Below are 20,412 nucleotides of genomic sequence, written 5' to 3' on the forward strand. Positions count from 1 at the left end.
TACCAATGTAAGGAACTCAGCTACTGCAAATGTTGTCTACCTTGGTCACATCGTGTATTCAGACATGAGTAGTAAAAATGCCCACTCCATGATATTGATAGAAACTTTATTTAAAACTTTGTTAGACGTGAATGACAGTGATCCACAATGATGTCAGAACTGGAGTCAGAGAATTTATAGGCCACAGATTTCCATTTTACCTTAAATGAGAGAAAATACCCCACCGGTGTAATACCTTAATTGTTGTTTTTACATTTGTTTGAATATTTCATTTATATATATTATATTTGCGGTATTATATACATGCTAGTTTTCATCATAATGCATTTTCCTGGGTCTAGAAAAAAAAAATTTACGAATAATATTTCGGAATAAATCAAAATTAAAAATTAGGAATCAGAATTAAACATGCAGGGCACCCATGTAGGGCAGTGGTCCATAACACAGCCGACCTTACAGGGGCCACTGGTTCAGCTCCCTGTGCTGCCTACGGCTGGATCGGGCATCTGCACAACCATAATTTGGTGTTTCTGATTGGGGGTGTGTGTCCTGGTTGTGGAATTATCTTCTCTTCTGGTCAATCGGATGGAGATCTTCTTGTCTGAATTTGGAGAGGATGGCAAAAATTCTCAAAAAATCAGTGTGTTCCTTTAAGATCTTTAGTTCATCTGATCTCTTTTTCTTAAGTCAGAAGACTTCATTTGTGTTAGGACTGAAGATTATTCTATTATTGATTGATCTGCCTGCTTTCTTGATTAAATAAGATGATAGTGACAAATTGCAGTCCATTAGGCTGCCTGTATATGTCTGTGTCCCAATAGCTCCCGAAATATATTCAGTTTACAATGATATTAAACAGAATATTTGGAATATTTAGCATGCTACATACTGAAGTGACGAGTGTGTTCTTGGTTCACTATAACGTTGTGTTGATCAACAAGTTGATTAAGCAACTGAGGGATCAATGCAGCTTCAGACTTGACTCTTGACTTGTTTGCTGTAAAAACAAGTTCAAAAGTCTTCCTACATCTTTTGTAGAGCATTTATTCAGAGTCAGAGGTGGAACCATGTGAGGGCTTAAAAGTGCTGATGCAGGAAAGGCCTGACTTTTCTCTGTCAAGCAAACCTAAACTCCCTCTGGATGAAGAAAATAGCCTGAAGAAGAGCTCTCGACCTGAACCCTGGAGTCGTATTGCACTTCACGTAACTGGTTCCCCATTATCACCTGACTGAAGCACAGTTGTTATTTCTTGGTGTGGACTGTCAGGTGACCAACACAGTGGCTAACAACATTCGACTAACTTGACTGCTGAATGGTTGAAGCCCACAGGAGACATCTCGTTTAGAAATTGCACAACTGCTCTTGTGACAGTGATTCACCAGACGTCAGTGATTTAGAGTGTTGAGATTTTCTTTGCGTAATTTTGACAGAGATCATCACATTAGTCATTCAGTGTCTCTCACAAGACTGTAAAATCTTTGGAAAACAGTCCACCTGACGATTCTCCTCAGGTCTGTAAAGTTAATGCCGGACTTTATGCTTGCAGCTCTGAGTGCCTCTAAGTCAAATTGAATTAGGGCAACTTTCACAAATTGCTTTAAGCCATGGTGTGACCCTTTTAAAAAAACAACCAGCCTTTCTGAGAAAACCAAATTTGTGGCTGGACTCAACAGTCGTCCAAATATGATACACACCCTGTCTACACACTCACTGGATCTGCTTCAACTTGGTGGGGAGAAGGTTTGGTTTTGCTCTGGGGTTTCCATCCTCTCCAGAGAGGAAGCTGTTGATGATGAGCAGGGAAGTAGTAGCCGCCCTGGAGAGACGGCGTCTGGGGCCTATCACAGCAGCCTTTGGGCGAGAGGCGGGGTTCACCCTGGACAGGTCACCAGTCCATGGCAGGGCCAACACATATAGACAGACAACCATTGGCTCTCCCAGCCACGCCTACGGTCAATTTAGAGTCTGGATTAACCTGGTCCCCTCTTGATGTCTTTGGACTGTGGAGGAAGCTGGAGTACCAGAGAGAACCCACACAGGAACAGGGAGAACAGAAAGACCCCGTGCTCCAGCCAGGACTCAAACCTGGAACCTTCTTGCTGTGAGGGAACAGTGCTGACCACTGCACCACCGTCCTGCCTCATGCACAGATTGAATATTGGAATTCATACATACTGTGAAAATAAATTTGTCTGAAATACGTTTAAATTTAGAGCAATTGTGTATGTTTTTTGGCTCTCTGTGCTACAGTCTCATGATTGCAACATTAAACGTAATGCCAACATAAACAATAGCAACAAGAGGGCTTTCACACTGTTGAGTGCTCAGGCCCTATTAAAGACTGGAGAGCTCTGGTACCGTAATGGGCAGATATGTATCAATTTGGAATCATAGCAAAAAAAAAGAATCAGATTGGAACTGAAAATATGGGAATCATTGCATCTCTAGTTATCCGGGAGATACACAATAATCTACTACCAAAACCAGGGTGTGGAAGCTGAAAAAATGGCCGCCAACCAGCTTTGCACTATTTGAAATATTAGCTATGACGCAACACGTAATGTCAATAATACTGCTTTACCGCTGTGATTTTATTATGACACACTTCCACATTGTTACAATTTAATATATTCATCAAGAAAATCCATTTATTAAGGTTTATTATGCTGATTCAGAATCTGACTAAAGCTTTTCAACCCCTTCAGGTTTCTACTTTTAAATGAGAAATATCGAAAGCCTTTAAAGTGTGTTAATAGAACAGCCTGTCTGGTTACCGGGTGAGCACACACAAACACAGCACACAGCCAATTCCCTGTCCTCTCTGATAGTGTTACTACCGCCACCAGGGAGATTGTTTTTCACTCTTGTTGTCAGTGTGTTTCTTTCTGTCTGTCAGCAGGATTATGCAGATTTCACAGGCCAGTTTTCATTAAACCTTCTGGAAGGGTTCAGTGTGCGTCAAAGCATCCGTTATATTTGTGTGGCAAAAACATACTTTTTTCATAAATTATTCAGGAAACATTATACGGATTTATATACTCGTATTTTCGTCATATCAAAGAAACACTATGAGCTAGCAAATTTTTTTTCTTGAAAAAAATAACAATTGACGATGTCTGTGTTGTTGCTGGTGGTGATGTAACAGAATTTGATGCTGCAGAACTCAACATTCGTGTCAATACTGATCTGCTGTTTCGCCAAAATGAAAAAAAAGCAAATGACAATTCACACAAGTAAAGAACTGGGAAGTTGGGATGGTTTCGTGAAATTGGCGTCATGTGGGTGAAACAGAGAGTATGTAACTTCCAAGCTGGTGGAGAAAAATGCTTGGTCTTCACTCCTGAAATCACACGTGCTTTATGAAGCACAAAGCTTTGGCACTCCTGTGGTCTGTTTGCATGGCTGGTGGTGTTTGAGACGCTCTGGAATAAACCACTCTCAATATTTAGCATTAGTTTATTAATCTAAGCGAAGTCGTTTATGAAGCAGATCTCACTTGTGAATCTTTGTCTAACAGTGTCTAACTGTTCAACTTTGGGCTTTTATTAATTGGATGAAATTGAATAAAAATTCCAGAGGTACTGTATGTCGGCCTCTAGTTAATTGGGATTAATGTATTTTGCTATTGTCTTACATTTATACACAAATTATGTAGTAGAGAATGACATCCCTACTTTTGAAGTAAGATAACACATTTATTAAAGGAAAATCTGTTTTTTTTTTATCCCCATATTCTGTGTCTTCTACCTTTTCACTATCCACTCCACTTACTTGACCATATCTTGTGTCCTCCAGGTTTGCGGGCGTCCCTCCTCCTCTCTGCCTTTTTCATGCTGCTAGGAGCTGCCCTACGGAGCATCCCACTGACAGACCAGCCTCTCAGACGATGGTAAGGCTCCTCTGGAAACATGCTAGCAGATGGTTCAGCGGGTTGAAGCTGAGGTTGTTCCTTTGAAAGACTGACTTGTGATCTTCGGTGCAGTCAGAGGACTTCCATAATTAAGTCTCTCTGAAAAGCCTACACAGTCAGTTTAGCACTTGATACAGTATGTGTACACAAGCTGAATTTTAAGTTGGAATGAAGTTAATTAGTTGTTTTTTTTTACATCTTTGATGCTGGAAGTTTTGTATTTTCCTGTTGTCTGTCAGTTTTTGTTAAACCTCAAGAATGCACTGAGGGAATTCCTTCAAATGTTGTAGTCATCCAGTTGGATTCAAGGATGAACTGATAATCTGGTTGTCAAAAGTCAATGTGACTGTCACTGCACAAAACACATTTTGGCTGAGAATTCACCTGCTAATTATGACAAAATAATTTTAAAAAGTTGAAAGGCCCAAATGTATTACAACATCTAGCATACCCTAGGCATTGATGCCCACCTGAAATATACTGGGGCATCCATAATTTGTAACCTGAGTATAGCGATGGTTGTTTGAGTAATAAAAAAAGATGCTTGAAGTGAGATTTTGGCTTTAATAGCATGATGACACGTTATACACAAGAATAGATATTTTCTGATGTGACTATTAAATATAGATGTGATATGATAAAAAGTTATATGATCATTGGATTTTATTTGCACTGGAAAACACATGTTTTTCTTGTGTCCGGCGCTCCAGTTTCCCCCACCATCGAACCATTTAGCTTAGGTTAATTACTCCTGTTGGTGCTGGCAGAAGATCTGGAGTTGGTGTCTGAGCGCGGCACACAGCTTCCCACTGCTGCATAGAGGATTGGTTAAATGCAGGGGATGAATTTCACTGCACAAAGTACATGTGACCAAGAGTTCTTCGTCTTTAACACTGCCGACCATCATAGGGGCCCCTGGTTCAATTCCCTGTGGTCCTGTGGTTTGGTTGGATCTCTGTGCCCACACAATTTGATATTACTGATTCAGGATTTGTGTCCTGGTCATGGAGTTAGCGCCTTCTCTCTTCAGCCAGGGCACCTCCTGGTCAGGGGGTGATCTTCTTGTCTGAATCTGGGGAGGAAGGCAAATAACCGTATTTCTGTAAAAAATAGTTCAAAAATTAGTGCGTTGATTTAAGATCATTAATTCAGCTTCACTTGTGTTGGCACTGAAGATCATTCCAATAGTGATTCATCTCCCTTTTGTCTTGTTTAAACCCTATTTCACTTGGTTTAAGTGTCAGATGACAGTGAGAAATTGCAGTCCTTTAGCTCCTCAAATCCAAATATATTCAGTTTACAATGACATAAAACAGAATATTTGGAACATTTAGCATGCTAATTTCTGAAGTGATGGGTGTGTTCTTGGTTCACTATCACGTTGTGTTGCTCAACAAGTTGATGAAGCAACTGAGTGATCAGTGCAGCTTCAGACTTGACTTAACTTGTTTGCTGTAAAAACAAGTTCCAAATCGTCCCAACATCTTCGGTGGAGCATTCATTCAGAGTCGGAGGAGGAACCATGTTAGAGTTTAAAACTGCTGATGCAGGAGAGGCAAGACTTTTCTCTATCAAGCAAACCAAAACTCTCTCTTGACTTGAAACAACAATTCACGTCATGAATTTGACAAGTCATGACAAGAAAAAGAATCACATTATTTTTCGAGTTTCATTTTCAGTCTTACTCATGGGGTCACACGGTTCTTCTTTTGAAAGATGCAACAATTCAGAGAAGTCAAGTCAAGTCAATTTTATTTCTATAGCTCCAAATCACAACAAAAGTTCTCTCATGACACTTTGCAGGTAGAGCAGGTCTAGTACTACACCCCTTCAGTGAAGTTACACCCAACAATTGTTCATGAGCAAGCACATCCTGCAACAGTGGTGATAAAAACCTTCCTTTTAACAGGCAGGAACGTAGAGCAGATCCAGGCTGCTTGCTTTGACCAGTTGGGTGAAAAAGAGCAGGAGAGTGGGCCAGAGAAAAAGGAAGATAATGGAGAAAGACTGATATACAGAAGAAAAGAGAGGGGCAGAGATAAAGAAGGAGAGAAAGGGGAAGAGAATGATGGACAGACAGGGATGTGAACAGGTGATGCTAAGGGTTGGTTGGAGCTTGAGCCTCTTCAGGTCTGAAACCTCCTCCAGCAGTCGTACCATTCAGGGGTAGCACAAAGGCTCTGGAGAAGACAAGTTAGTAACAAAAATGAGTATAGGAGGACAGGGAGGCAGAGAGAGAAGCCCAGAGTTCGTTTCCACTGAGTTACTTCGGCTCAGGTCAGGTGGGGATGGCTCGGTATGGGTGCATTTCCACGAGCACTGGGTACCATGTCAGTGTGGGTGGACAGACAGGCAAGAGTTCCCTGGCGTAATTTGTGTGTGACACAACAACGACAACAATGTACGACATGGAGGTAGTGTTATGCCTGTTGCTCGGTCAGTGGTTTCAGTAAAAGTAAGGGAGGACAGACAGGCAGGACTTCAAGCTGCCAGACAGAACACCCAAGAAAAGAATAAAAGACTTTACCAAGCGATCCACCAGTATTCTGCTGAGGCCAAGAGGATACGAAGTAGATGACCTAAGTTATCCAATCAGCGCCTGCTATGTGTTTACATCACATGTTAGTCCCTGCTTGGCTCGCTTGGAACCCCAGCGGAGCAGGGACCAAAATGAAAATGGTTAGTACCATGTTGGGGCCAGTGGAAACGGGGCCAAACCAACCCGAGCTGAGCCGAAGTGAGCCAGTGGAAACACACCCTAAGCCCATAGCAGCATATCTAAGGGCTAGCCTAAGCAGCCCTAACTATAAGCTTTATGGAAAAGGAAGGTTTTTAGTCTGCTCTTAAATGTAGAGAGGGTGTCTGCATCCCAGACTGAAACTGAGAGATGGTTCCATAGGCGTGGACCCTGGTAACTGAAGGCTCTGGCTCCCATTCTACTTTTAGGGCGCGTTTCCACTGGCTCACTTCAGCTTGGGTCAGGTCGGTTTGGCCCCGTTTCCACTGGCCCCAACACTGTACTAATCGTTACCCTTTTGGTCCCTGCTCCACTGGGGTTCCAAGCAAGCTGAGCAGGGACTAAAATGTGACATAAACACACATTGCGGTGCTGATTGGGTGGTCTACTTCGTATCATCTTGGCCTCGGTGAAATGCTGGTCGATCGCTTGGTAAAGTCTTTTATTCTTTTCTTGGGTGTTCTGTTTGGCTGCTTGAAGCCTTGCCTGTCTGTCCACCCATGCTGCCATGGTACCCAGTGCTAGTGGAAACGCACACGATCCAAGCTGTACCGACCCGACCCTACCCAATGCGAACCAAAGTGAGCCAGTGGAAATGTGCCTTTAGACACTCTTGGAACCACCAGTAACCCTACATCCTGGGAGCGAAGGGTTCTAGCTGGATGATTGGAGACTATGAGCTTTGTCAGAAATGAAGGTGCCTCATTCTTGAGGGCTTTGTATGTTAGAAGAAGAATTTTGAATGGTCTACCAGTTCCAGTCAACATGCGGGCAGCAGTGTTCTGGACCAGCTGGAGAGTCTTTAGGGACTTACTGGTGCAGCCTGATAGGAGGGAATTGCAGTAATCCAGCCCAGAAGTGACAGAACCATGGACTAGTTTTCCTGCATCTTTTTTGAGACAGGATGTGTCTGATTTTAGCGATGTTATGTATCCGAACAAACTCCTTGGTTCCTTCCGGTAGTGCTAAGGGCCAGGGTGATGCCATCCAGGGTACCTATCTCATTAAATAAGGTGTTGCTAAGGTGTTTTGAGCCCAGCACAATAACTTCAGTTTTGTCAGTTTAATAAAAGAAAATTGTGGGTCATCCATGTTTTTATTTCCGTTAGACAGGCCAGTTTAGTCAGCTGATTGGTTTCATGTGGCTGCATTGATAAGTACAGCTGCATACCGTCTGCATAACGGTGAAAATTATTAGTGTTTCCTTATAATGTGACCTAGAGGAAGCAGGTAGAGGGTGAAGAGGACTGGTCCAAGCACAGAGCCTTGTGGAGCACAATAACTGACTGTAGTGGTTTCAGAGTCATAATCATTAGAAAGTACAAACTGAGATCGAGCTAGTAAGGTCATTTTAATTATGATGTGCCTTTTTAAAAAACACTATATCATTGAGTGTATGTCTAATGATTCCTATTGAGGCAGTCTATCATAAAATATCAATACAGAAAGGAAATTGTATTTTCTTAGAACTTGTCATGTATCCCTTCACTCCATTAATTTGAGGACTTTCAAAGAAGTTTGGCTTGAAAGTGCAGATAAGTCAATTTTGTCTCTCTAAGTCTGTTCCTCTGTCTCTCTCATGAGACCAGAAGTGTGTGTGTGTGTGTGGGGGGGGGGGGGGTATGATTCTTGATTTGTGTCATTGTAATACCAACATGGCCTACACATGTCCAAAAACATTTTTAGCTTTTTATCTCAGTATTTTGACCTTTTATAGATCATTGGGTTTCACAACATATTATGGTCAAGTTTGGGTTTAACAGCGGAGACTTCCATCAGTCTTGCTATTCCCCAGGGAACAAACACTGTAGCTTGTCCTGGGGGAAAAAAAAAAAAAAAAAAAAAGATTTGAGTGAGAAATGTTTCTAATGGCTGTATCATAGCTTCAGGCAACCTCAGCCTCTGGGATTCGTTATAGGTTTTAGTGGAGGGGCAGTAGCCTGAAACTTCAAGCTGTTGTATTTTGCTTTTTTTTTTTTTTTTTTTTTAACATTTACAGAATTGGACGCATCTCCAGTGAGCACACTCACATTGGGCAAATGCAGCTTCAAGGACACTTCAGCTGTGGGTAAAGGATCGCACGCTATATTCCCTTGCTGACCCTGCCCACATTTTTTCTCTGCCGGTGCAGAGTATCAGACCAGTTAGCAAGTCAAACCAGCTTCTGTAACCTTTAGGCCACAGCTGCCCCCACTCACATTTAGTTTTCCATTCCTCTCAAAGCAATGAGGGAGGAACCAGCAAAACTTGTAATGGAGCTCAACAATGACCACCCACTTTCTGAACACCTTCAGTTCCAGAAATAAATCTCCTTTTCTCCACAAAGGTTTCAAATATCCTCAATGGGGTTTCAGTCTGACACCAAGCCAAACTGAGAAGATGAATTGTTACCAGAAATATTTAATTTGGCACTACAATATAACAGGAAAAGGCAAGATTGTTGATGTAATTATCTCAAAGGTTAAGAACTACTCGCCTCATGAGGCTTTGCAAATGATAACCGAATGTTGACATTTCATGACCGACTGACTTTTTATTTATTACTGGCTAATTGACATCACCAAACCTGTAATTACAACATACTAGACGGTTCTTTTCTATCGAATCAGAAAGACAAATTGGGTTCTGGCAGCAAGCTTCCCCTCAGAGGATGTTGCTGTGTCACTTTGAGATGTGGGTCGTGAATCGCTTTTCAGTGAGATCACTTATAATACCTCTTAAAACAGGTTTTCTGTAACACAAACCTGAGTCCCCTACAGGAGCAGATAACGTCATTTCATGATCTGCTCGTAGTGAGTCAACCGCGGATGGTTACAGCATTATAGTTAATAATCAACCTGTCTATTGAGAGTATTATATGAGAATATAGGATTTTCACTTCCACAGCCACACTGTTGAACTCTGCTTGATTAAAGCAAAACCACAAGTAGACGAACTGTTTCCGCTCGTATTGTTGTTGAGCTCCAAAAAAAGTTGGGACTCTTGATGCAGTTGTCAAAAATGGATGTAACTGGGGTCAAGATATCAGGACGTAAAGTTGTTTTTTGAAGTTGTCTGGTTCTCTTACAGTCTGACTGAATGATGCTTTTTTTTTTTATCCTTTCCTGCCTGGCAAAGGTCATTGATGAGCTCATAAGAGAAGTTGGAAGTTCAGCACATATTTGAGTATGAGGTCATATATGGTGTTCTTGCATGGCACGAGATGACCTTCAGGTCTGAGTGGGGATTTTTAGCTCCTAGCTCTTTTTTTTTGGTAGAGTCCTGACTAACAGCCTGCAGATTATTGCTGTAAGACCTGTATGTTCCTTCCCCGATTTTTAATGATGTTCCAAGGACCTGGGACACTTCCGTCTTGACTGTCATTCCTGCATTTTGTAGGCGAGTGGGCAGCCAAGGCAAAAACACCGGGCTTTTGCTGTCTTTAACCCAAAGGAACAGCACATACTGTTAACCCTTCCTGCTTGAGACTTTCTATGTAAAAGGGAAATGGACTCAAATAGAAAGAGAGCCAAAGAGAACTGTGACACCTCTTACTGTGTTTGGTAGGATTCAGTCATTCTAAAAGTGAAAGTGGTTTCATCTTCTTACTCGAGTGTCAGCCCAGTCCAAAAAGCACTAACTTTTATATGCTCATCCCTCAATCCAGCCTTGCAACTAGAACTCTGGGCGCGTAGCCCAGGTCAAAGCTGTTTTTGCATCGGATGAAGGGAACAACCTTTTACAGCTGAGCCTTTAGATTTGGTATGTGGAGAGGATGAAAATATAGCATTTTGAAAGAAAAGATTAGAAGAATCATGCAGCAAATGTTAGCTCTGACACAGTTCAGCTTAATTTGCATAGGAAATGTTATAGGTCACAAATCCATGTTACCAGTGGATGACATGGATTCTCACAGCGAAATGCATTTCGACAGAGGCATGCAGTCCCCTGATTCACCAGTAGATGTCACTCGTGGCTCGCCAGTAGTGCAGATTTAACAGCATTGCACTCTGTGCCAGAGTTGCTGCTGTGTGTTCTCTCTTATTGTGAATAGAATATTTTTGAACCCTTAACAGTGGGTTAGATGATTGAATAGATTACCTGAGAGGCAGGGAGGAGACCTTTCTACCGTCCAGTCTGGCTGCCTCCAGATTTTTGGACGTGTGGAGCTCAAGGGCATTGCAGGAGCGATCAAACGTTGCATTTGAGTTTCCTGCTTTTCTAAACAGGATACGAGTGGCGACCGTTTTCCAGGTGAAGTTTCGCTGACAGCCCCCTGTAGATCCGTGGTACTCTACTAGCTGTTTCATGTTTAATAGGGGATTGTTTTTTTTTCTTTTGTGAAATCCTCCAGAGGAAGAAAAAAAAACACCTCTTTGTTTTGACTTTTTAAGATCCTAAGTAGGAAATCAAAGGCAATTGTGAGCTTGTGAGAAGTGAAACCTCCTCTCTTTTATATCCAGCTGCTCTTTCCGTCATGTTTGAAGTACACCTCAGTTGAATGTGTTTGTTTTGGGAAGTTCAGATAAAGCGAGTATAAGCACTGTTTCCTCCACGGTCACTGATGAAACCTTCCTGTGATTATGTCTGCCCGCAAGTCAGAAACCTCCTTTGCTTTTATTTCCATTCAGTCTCTCGCACTCTAAGTTTTCTTCTCCTCATGTGTCTAAAGCTGTGTGATTCGTCCATGTCTGTAACTTACATCTCGACTCAGACCGGCTGATAGGCCATCAGAACACATTGTTGCTCCCTCAGTGCGCTGTCACATTACTTTGATGATCGCGCTGGTGCCATTTCCAAGACTGAACTGGCCTCTCATTTTATGACAGCAGAATTAGCCCCATCACCACTGGCAGACTAGAACCAGTGGGATTATTTCCCGTGTCACCAGCTTCTTTGTCTCCTTCTCGATCAGATTGCGTCTGACAGGGTTCATCAATACTGATCAACTTAATCATCTCCTGTTGGAAATGGCTGCTGTCTTCTCCTGCCACAGAGCAACTCCCCCATGTGAATACTCGTCCTCACATTACTCTCTATCTATCCTCATCCTTTGTGTTATTACCAGACTAACAGTAACAGACCTCAATACGTTTGATCTACTTACTGAACTTTGTAGCAGAAACTACTGAATTCTGTAAATTACTGAAAGTTTGACTGAGTCCTTGAGCACATTCAGACAGTATGTTCTTTCTCTGTCCATCCATCCATCCTTCCATTTTCTATACCGCTTATCGATTGGGGGGGGGGGGGGGGGGTCCACCGCGGGGCCATCAGAAGCAATTAGGGGCTCAGTATCTTGCTCAAGGATACTTGGACATGGTCACCGGGGAAGTGAGGATCAAACCAGCCTTCGGTTGCTGGACGGCCACTCTACCTCCAAGTCATGCGGTCCCCTCTTCCGCTTTGTAAGATTCTTTAAAATTATATTCTATTGATGCAAATGTCTTCCTAAACTGTTTATGCTAAGACTGAATTCAGCACTGATACAATACAGCCAAAGAAAATCCCATTCTCTTCTCCATTATCCATCGTGTCGTAGCAATCTGTGGTGGACGCCTGTAGAGGCGTTGAGTTTGGATCAAACTTGTTTGACGAAAACCAGGTTTTAGTCGCAATTTCCTGCACCTGCACGCATTTCGTATTTGTGCAGGTGCACCTTCCTAATGAATCACATGGCAGTAAACTGAGCAACAGGAATACTTGAAGTGCCCCAGAGAGCAGACTTCTAGTATAGTTCATGTGGAGAAATTCAGTATTTTTGCTATGTTTTTACTTGTCACCCCAAAATTGAATGGCTTTTTTTGTGGCTCCTCCCCTTCACCAAGTTTTGTGAACATAATTCCAACAGTCAGCACCAACTTGATCAGCATACTGAAATGGAAATAAGGACCGTGACAAAGGTAAATACAGATGATGACATGGAGAAGAGAAAAGCAGAGCGGTAGAGGGAAGCAGTGATTTCCAGAGTCCAGACTCAACAGCTTGTATGGCTGAGTGGCTGAGTGTGGAGGACAGGATATTAGGGTGCAAATATACTCATGAGTCATGTGCACTCCTCGTATAAAGTTCTGTCCTGATGTGATCCGATCACAAGTGGTCATCTCTGCTGAGTGTTCACACTTGGATCTAAAATGCGACTCCACGTGTCACGTGTTCGTCTCTCACCTCCCCACATGGTATACAAATAAACCCATACTTCTGTTTGCACTGTTGTTAATCAGTGTACTTACCTGCTGCACTTAAGGGTTATTCCAAGTTGCACACATGGCTGATGCTGCTCAGAACACTCAGAGATTGAACATAATAATAATGTATACCAACATGTGCACACATGTCCGTCCACGACATTTTCAAGAATTACCGTCTTATTTTGCATGATGTCTGGTGTTTGAGCAGAGGCAGACAGACATGACCTGTCACTCCCATACTTGTCCTGTCCTGTGTTTATCAGTCAGAAAGTAAAAGCAGAAGAGAGCGAAATCAGAGTGATCCAGACCAGGTGTGTTTCTAAGCATCTTCCTAACAAATCAAACCACCAAAGAGGTTTGCAACCAGAATATTAATATCCCTCTCTGAGCTTTTCAATGAGCATATGTTGTAGTAATACTCTGCGTTTGTGTGGTCAATTGCGGTATATCCAATTAAAACAAAGACAACAGCTGATGAGGCAGCCCTCCAATATGGACCAGGATACATGCGCATTCACACTACTGAAAGAGTGTGGCCAAGACCACCTCCAAATGTGGTTTCAGTGATTTAATCTGAGGATGTATTGAGTGTGTGCACACCTGTTCGTGAGGCTGACCCCTTGTGATCGACTCAAGAAGGATCTTCATACCAGGTGTGCGCAGGGCAATAGACGCTATCAGGGAAGTGCATTAGCCTATGATAGAGCTTCACTGAAAACTCCCAGGTAAGTGAGCATTTAAAACCCAAGAGTTACGCACCTATAAAGGAAGACGCAGAGGAATCAATACAATGTAAGAGCCACAGGCCTGGATGCTATCTGGTCTGTCTGCGATGTGGGCTGGAGATATAGGGTGAACAAGTTATCCTCCCATCAATCTATCACTGACCACAACACGTTTATCTGTGAGCCCCAGAGGCAGTGGACAGCAAAGTTAGAAAGGGCAGGGAAGTGGTAGCACCGTAAGGAGTAAACATACCAGTATGCCTGCTTTATTTATGAAGATGCTGTTTTTTTTGGGAGGGTGTGAGTACAAAACCTCAATACTCTTTTATTCCAGATTGGAATGATGAATCTGAAAAGGAAAGCCTTGAAACGCTGAGGAGGCCAAGGCAGCGAATGCCTGGTTAGATTTGTTTTAATGTTTACTTTCTCAGTGGTTCCTCTGAGCGCATTTTTCTGAATGTTTTTCGAATACTACACTTTATCCTATTACTGCAATGGTCATGCATAGCAGCATTTCTTCATACAACAGTTGACATTTGAAAAACACGTCCCGGTACCGTAGAGTTTGTGTCCTTATGTTAGAATAGCAGTAGTGTGTACAATATGAATTTGACCATATTGATGTCTTATTCCAACCCTGCGCAGGATAAGCAGAGTAGATGATGGATGGATGGATGAATGATGGCAATCATGGACACCGATACGGAGGAGCAAAACTGCTCAAATCTAAATTCGAATAAGAAATATACAGTAAATCACCCCATTTATACTTTAATGTGCAAGAAAGAAGTATTTTGTAAAAATAAGTGATAAATTCTGCCCCAAGGATTCTTAATGCTTCAATTTAGTTTTTGTATAAGTTCCTCTGTTTACTTTGCCATTTATTTTTATTTATTTACTCATCATTGATTTAATCTTTTTCATTTCCACCCTATTTAATTCCCCAAACTTACTCATTTCTGTATTTTTCTTCGCCTTGGCTTTTCTTCATGCTTTTCTGCAAGTGCGTGATGAGGTAAAAAAACCGTTCACCTATTGGTTGATATCATGGTGCATAGATTGATAAAACATGCCTGGTTTTATTGTTCAGAACTAAATGTGGAATTTAGCTTCCAGCAAAATCTGGTGCTCCCATCTCTGTGTTGCAGCCATGAATGTAAGTGCACACTGTCATTTCATAAACTAAGTTGAACATTAGCTGGAAAGGGGGCAACGAGAATAAAGGAGAGTCCTAAGGAGGAGGAGCGATTCTGTACCGATGGGTCAGACTATCTGGAAAAGCCACAGAATGGCAATGGATGCGGGTTGACTCAACCATTGCTCTGCTGCATATACCGATATTGATTTAAGGTACACATGGACACAGCATTGACGTCAATACACTATAAACCATCTCTGTTTGATCAGTTGTTACCTTAAAGTCACGTTTAGAGAGCCTGAGTCTGTGCAATTAAAAATCATCTTCAAAACAGCCTTTTGGTGGGATAGCAAGGTAACAGGAGGATGCTTTCAGTGGGTATTTAATGTTGGAACATGGTCAGAGAGATTATTTTGCTCATTTCCATGATGTAGACAAATAGCATTATTTTGTTGCAATAAGCAACTATCAAAAAATTATTCTGACATTGATAAAAGGAATCGCAAAGCTCGGAGGCATCCAATACAAGTTCTCTGTGTTAACAATGATCCCGATTCTCTGACGGTTCCGGTTCCTGATTCTTGTCTCTAACAGGACAATGCACGTCCCATACTTGGGACGGACCGCTTGTTTCTAATCTGACTCGTGACATCTCATCGGTGCATGGAGATCTGTGTTTACCAAAAACAACCAGGGTGCAATTGTATCAGTAACATTTGCAACTTTAAAAATGAACTGACCTACAAGCTCTCGGAGACCCAAGAGAGTAGTTATGGGAGAGAAATCCTTCATAAATGATTCACTAGTGTTTTATGTTGATATATCATTTTTTTTCTCTCAAAGAAAAAAGAGGGATGATCAGAGAGGGCAACATCAATCACCACCACAACCTTGTAGATAATTAAATCCAGAGTGGGGCGTTATCCAGAACCCAACACAGTCTTTTAGTTTCTTTGTCCTGGGGTTTGTCAGCATCAATATTAACACCTCCAACAAGAACTGCACAGCCAAAGTCAATGAAGATTATGGACATAAGTTCAGTAAAGCCATGAAATGTTAAACTGCAGTATTTAAAAGGCCTGTGGATGTTGAGGAGTTAATGCTTCCATTTATTTGTAATACACATACTTTTATCTATGTAATGGTATATTTCACATGATTCCTGTATGTATTTCTTGATTTATTGGGCAAGTTTGGTCCTCCATGAACAAACACCTTCATAGCAGCCATGTCTAGAAGGTCAGTCTTATGAATGTAACACGGTATAAGGTTATGAAAAGACTTCATCACGCATCCTTATCAAATAACAGTTTTTTTGTACATTTAGTCTTAGCTAATTTGAGCTATATTTTATTCAAATCATTATTCAGTTGTATTATTCAAGTGAACTTGAATAAACTCACAAACAACAAGCCCGCCTGCACTCACGTATGATAATTTACGATCAACAGGGAGTGTCAGATTTACAATTTGAGTGTAAATATGCAAAATATTTTTAGATACCACAAACTCAATTTTAGCCTGAGCTCCCTCCTTGTCATCACCCCCCCCCCCTCATTGTTTTCTCTCTCTGTCTCTTTGCTCTCAACTTCTCCCCTGTTTCTCCTTCCTTCTGTCCTGCTGAGCCAGCCTGAATGAATGGTGTCTGTCTTGACTGAGCTCACCAACAATCAATCAGCCATGCACTGTCCCTGGTGGCTGGCTGTCTCAGTCAGACAGTTCTGGAGGGGTGGTGGGGGGTGGTGAGAGGTCTGGTGACATCAGGGGACATCTCGGAGAACATCTGTCTTGGTGTGAAGGAACATTAGTGCCACTGTAAGTTGGATTCTCTAAGGAACAGCTCACTTTCCTCCCCAAAGACATTTGCACCTTATTTTTTATGCACCCGCCTGCCACTTTCAACCACACACTTCAAAGAAATGTTCCGTTACTTCACATCACATATACATTTCTATACTTGTGCACAAATATATACTTTTATGTACTCTGCTTTACACGCATTAATCCAAGTTCACATAGTAAAACTACTGGAGACGAATTATTAACTCAGCAAAACTGCATAAAATGTTTGCAAAGTCTCGAATGAAGCTTCCAGTATCATCCAAGTATACTTTTGGTGTCGTTCTCAGTCAGTACTCGTACTTAAGTACAGACACTTTGATTTGAGCAGGTTCTACGTAATTGATACAGTTGTGGTTCTACACTCTACATGTCCGGCTGTAACCAGCTCCAACAAGTTCTTGATAACATATTACAGTTCTTGGGCGAATTATCATTTTCAATGATAACAAAACTGAATGTAACCTGGATCCTGAATCCCTTGGATGTACTGCTGCAGTTGTTTTTTACTGTCTTTGTTGTGCAGATTAGGATTTGGACCTGCAACAAAAAAGGTTACGGGGTTTTAACTGATCCTTGAAACCTTTCATAGCACTATATATTGAGCAAGTTTTGTAACTTTATTTTGAAAAGAATAGGTTTTGAATCAAACTAATCTGACTTTGCAGCACTGAAGCAATCAAAAAGACATTTTATTGCATTGTAAAATAAATATGTGATTAAAAATGTACTTATGAGCATGAAATCTTCCTTTTCCAAATCCGAGACTTTCATTTTGAACTGAGTCTTGTGGGCAGCAATGAAAGTTGCCAGACGTGTCTCAAGCCGTACTGTCCCTCGAGACTGACCAGTACAGACGGCGCAAGTCCCACCCATGAGATTAAGCCTTAGAGCAGCCAGCAGAAGTTTTTGATTTGCTAAAAAAAACAACAACCTCTAGTTCATTAAGTTTTATTGAGACAGTGAAATTCACGACAGATGTCTCTGGACACTTCTCAAGCTGATCAAGACAGCACTTCCTCCCGCGAGCAAGAAATTTGCATCTGTGGAGAGGAAACTGTCCCCTTTGAATTTGCAAAAGAAGGTATCAACTCCCGGTTAAACATTTTTTGATGATTTTACTTGATGTGTCTTGATTTTGATTGTTGTGTTGATAGTTCTGCTATGAATTTTCTTTTTTTTATTAATTGCAAACTTACGATGTTTCAGTGCACAAAAATTCCTTTATTTTGCACATATGTTTTCAACAAGTTGTGTTTTAGTAAACAAGTTATTTCACTGGAAATTATGCAGCAAAATTGGGATTAGGTCGTTTTCTCATTCATTCATTCAATCATTGCATGTTCAGGAATTTACAGAGACGTCTGTGCAGTTCATTTATATTATATTTCTGTATATGTTGCTCAAATGGTTATGCCTTCGTGTCATCACTATCTGACAATGTAGAGGGTTTTATTTGTTTAGTTTTAATAATCTTAACTCCAAGCTTTTTCATCCTGTTATTTCTGTTACAGGTTAATTCATGGAGGACAGTTTCTGAACGGTTTAGCCGGCCCAACCATAATGAGCGCCGGTCCCTTCCTCTCCACCACGTGGTTCGCCCCCGATCAGAGAGCCACTGCCACTGCGGTTGCCTCACTCTTCTCCTACCTGGGAGGCGCTGCTTCGTTTGTTGTCGGTCCTCTAGTAGTTCCTGCCCCTAACGACACCCAAGCAGCAACCACAATGGCAGCAGCAGCGTCTGACAGCTCCATCCGAGACATGATCCAGCTGGTTATGTATGCAGGTACGAGCAGCACGGGTGGACATCTGAGGGCACAGACGATCAATAGCACATCATTTCACCATCATGTCAGCTGTCAGGAGACACAAATACAATCAGGCAAAGGGCTTGGATGAATTTTGCACAAACACAGAAAAACCTCAATTATAATCTTCATAACCACACTGCTGAAAAATACTTTGCAAGGACTGTTATGCTTAACTGATTCAGAAAATTAAAAGCATGTTGGAAAAAGAGGAACAAGCATGCTGTAATAGATGGAGGCTCGAGCTTTTGTTTAATCTGATGTCGTACCATTCATTTTGAAAGGACAGAATAAATAACTTGAGCAAGCACTTGATCGAAAAGTTTTGGAGGTCATCACGAGAAAAAGGGATGCTGGCTATTTTTCCTAACGATAGATCAATGGGAGGTGGAGCGCAGCTCTATCAGGGAGTGAAAGCTTGTAGCAGCTTGATAAATCCATACCTCACCCAATAAAAGGGTCATACAGATGTCGCTGCTCTGCTGCTACTTTGGAAATGAACAAACTATAAAACTGTGTTGGCTCTCTAGAATACATAAGTCAGACAATGTCAATTTTCTGACAGCAAAGTGTGGTATTTATGAGGGTTTTAGGAGACACAGATACCACTGTAATGTTGAGAAAGATTGTCAGATTGATCGAAATGTGTCTTCGATGAAAATAAATGACATTTACGTCTATCTGTGTCACTGTGCTCCGGCAGAGTTGGCTGCAATTACCGTGCTTTTTGCAGCCGTCCTGCTCTATTTCCCATCACGTCCGCCGATGCCTCCCAGTGTGGCCGCTGCGAGCCAGAGACTCAGTTACAGGAGCAGCATCTGCAGACTACTGAGGTACACACCAACACACATTCGCACACATGCACGCAGGGATGCTGGCACACAAACAGCCGACACATCTAAAAGACCACTATCAGCTGACAGCCTCTGTTGAACCCATTGGTTCACCACAGTATTCATTGATGTGTCCTTGACTCAGGTGAGGATGTGTAAAGCCAAAGTGTTGTTTGAAATTAGTCTCTGTGCTGATCCGTTTCACGACATCAGAAGAGATCAGTGGGGAGTATATTTCTGCAGCGCCTTCTCCAACCTCGCTCTACAAATTAATTTTGTCTAGTTCAGTTGCTTATCCGGTAATTCATTTGGTGCTTCTTGTCTTAAAAAGTTAATGCAACAGAATCTTGCGACAAAAAAATGTTTACGGAATCTTAACGAAGTGGTGTGCCTCTCACCATCTGCTGGGGTTGTTATCAAAGAAACCTCAGCCCGCCCTTTAGATTAATTACTACGCTATAACATACCGGATGCTTTTGAAAAAGACATCATCCTCTGCTTCTCTCCCATCTGGGTCAGTCGTCAATACATTTTCAAGACATGCGGTTACAGGGAGGGAGATGGTCTCTGATGACGAGGTGAATACTAGGTGATGAGATCTTCTGGGAAAGGCATGAAGGGAGAAGGAAATCTAGCGACAATGATTGAATCACACTTCACTATAACCCTGCCACAACCCATCCCTTAAACCCCCTCTCATTTTCCACCAAGGCAGCACTTATCCTTCGGGCCTTGAGGAAATGGCTTTGCCTGAGGAGCGAGTGCTGTGCCTTTTGCCTGACTTGTGGAGGAACGAGGCCTGTGGCAGTGGCCAGGGATTAAAGGGCTTGAGAGGGGAGAAGAAAAGCTGGGCGGCAGCAGCTGGGGAGCTGGCCTGTGGCTTTGTTGGCTACACTTTGTCTCCTGTAGTCCGAAATAGCTTCACTACCGTGCCAGGTTTACCACTGGCCTCTTCCCAGCACAGAGAGGCTTAACTAAGAGCTCCCTGAGATAGATGACAGGGACCAAGCTGATCTTAACCTAATGCTTCATTTTGGACAGATGTACACACACACAAAGCCAGGCCAATTTAATTAGGCCATGCTGCTAAACTGGTTTCTGTTCCACTTGTGATAGGCAGCTTTCCAGTGGCTGGTCTGGGCAGTGTGTTGCGTCTCACCAGGCAGCATCAAGCTGTCAAATTCTCCCACAAGTAAAGTGACTTTTGAGTTTTTGTGTGCATGCTAGTATCCAGAGGAGGATGGCATGAAA

General features: G+C 42.1%; 1 protein-coding gene across 1 annotated transcript in view; it reads left to right on the top strand.

Moving 5' to 3' along the window:
* The window catches only part of slc49a4 (solute carrier family 49 member 4), a 66,775-nt gene that overhangs the window by 739 nt on the left and 45,624 nt on the right, over positions 1 to 20,412 (top strand). The window contains exons 2-4 of the mRNA XM_086220864.1: positions 3,797 to 3,890; positions 18,035 to 18,306; positions 19,032 to 19,161. Coding sequence (XP_086076990.1) covers positions 3,797 to 3,890; positions 18,035 to 18,306; positions 19,032 to 19,161 — 496 coding nt within the window. The remainder of the gene's footprint in view (positions 1 to 3,796; positions 3,891 to 18,034; positions 18,307 to 19,031; positions 19,162 to 20,412) is intronic.

The sequence above is a fragment of the Aulostomus chinensis genome, chromosome 12 (assembly GCF_037954235.1).
Source record: "Aulostomus chinensis isolate RoL2024-O1b breed Wild chromosome 12, RoL_Achi_v1.0, whole genome shotgun sequence".
Classification (NCBI taxonomy): Eukaryota; Metazoa; Chordata; class Actinopteri; order Syngnathiformes; family Aulostomidae; genus Aulostomus; species Aulostomus chinensis.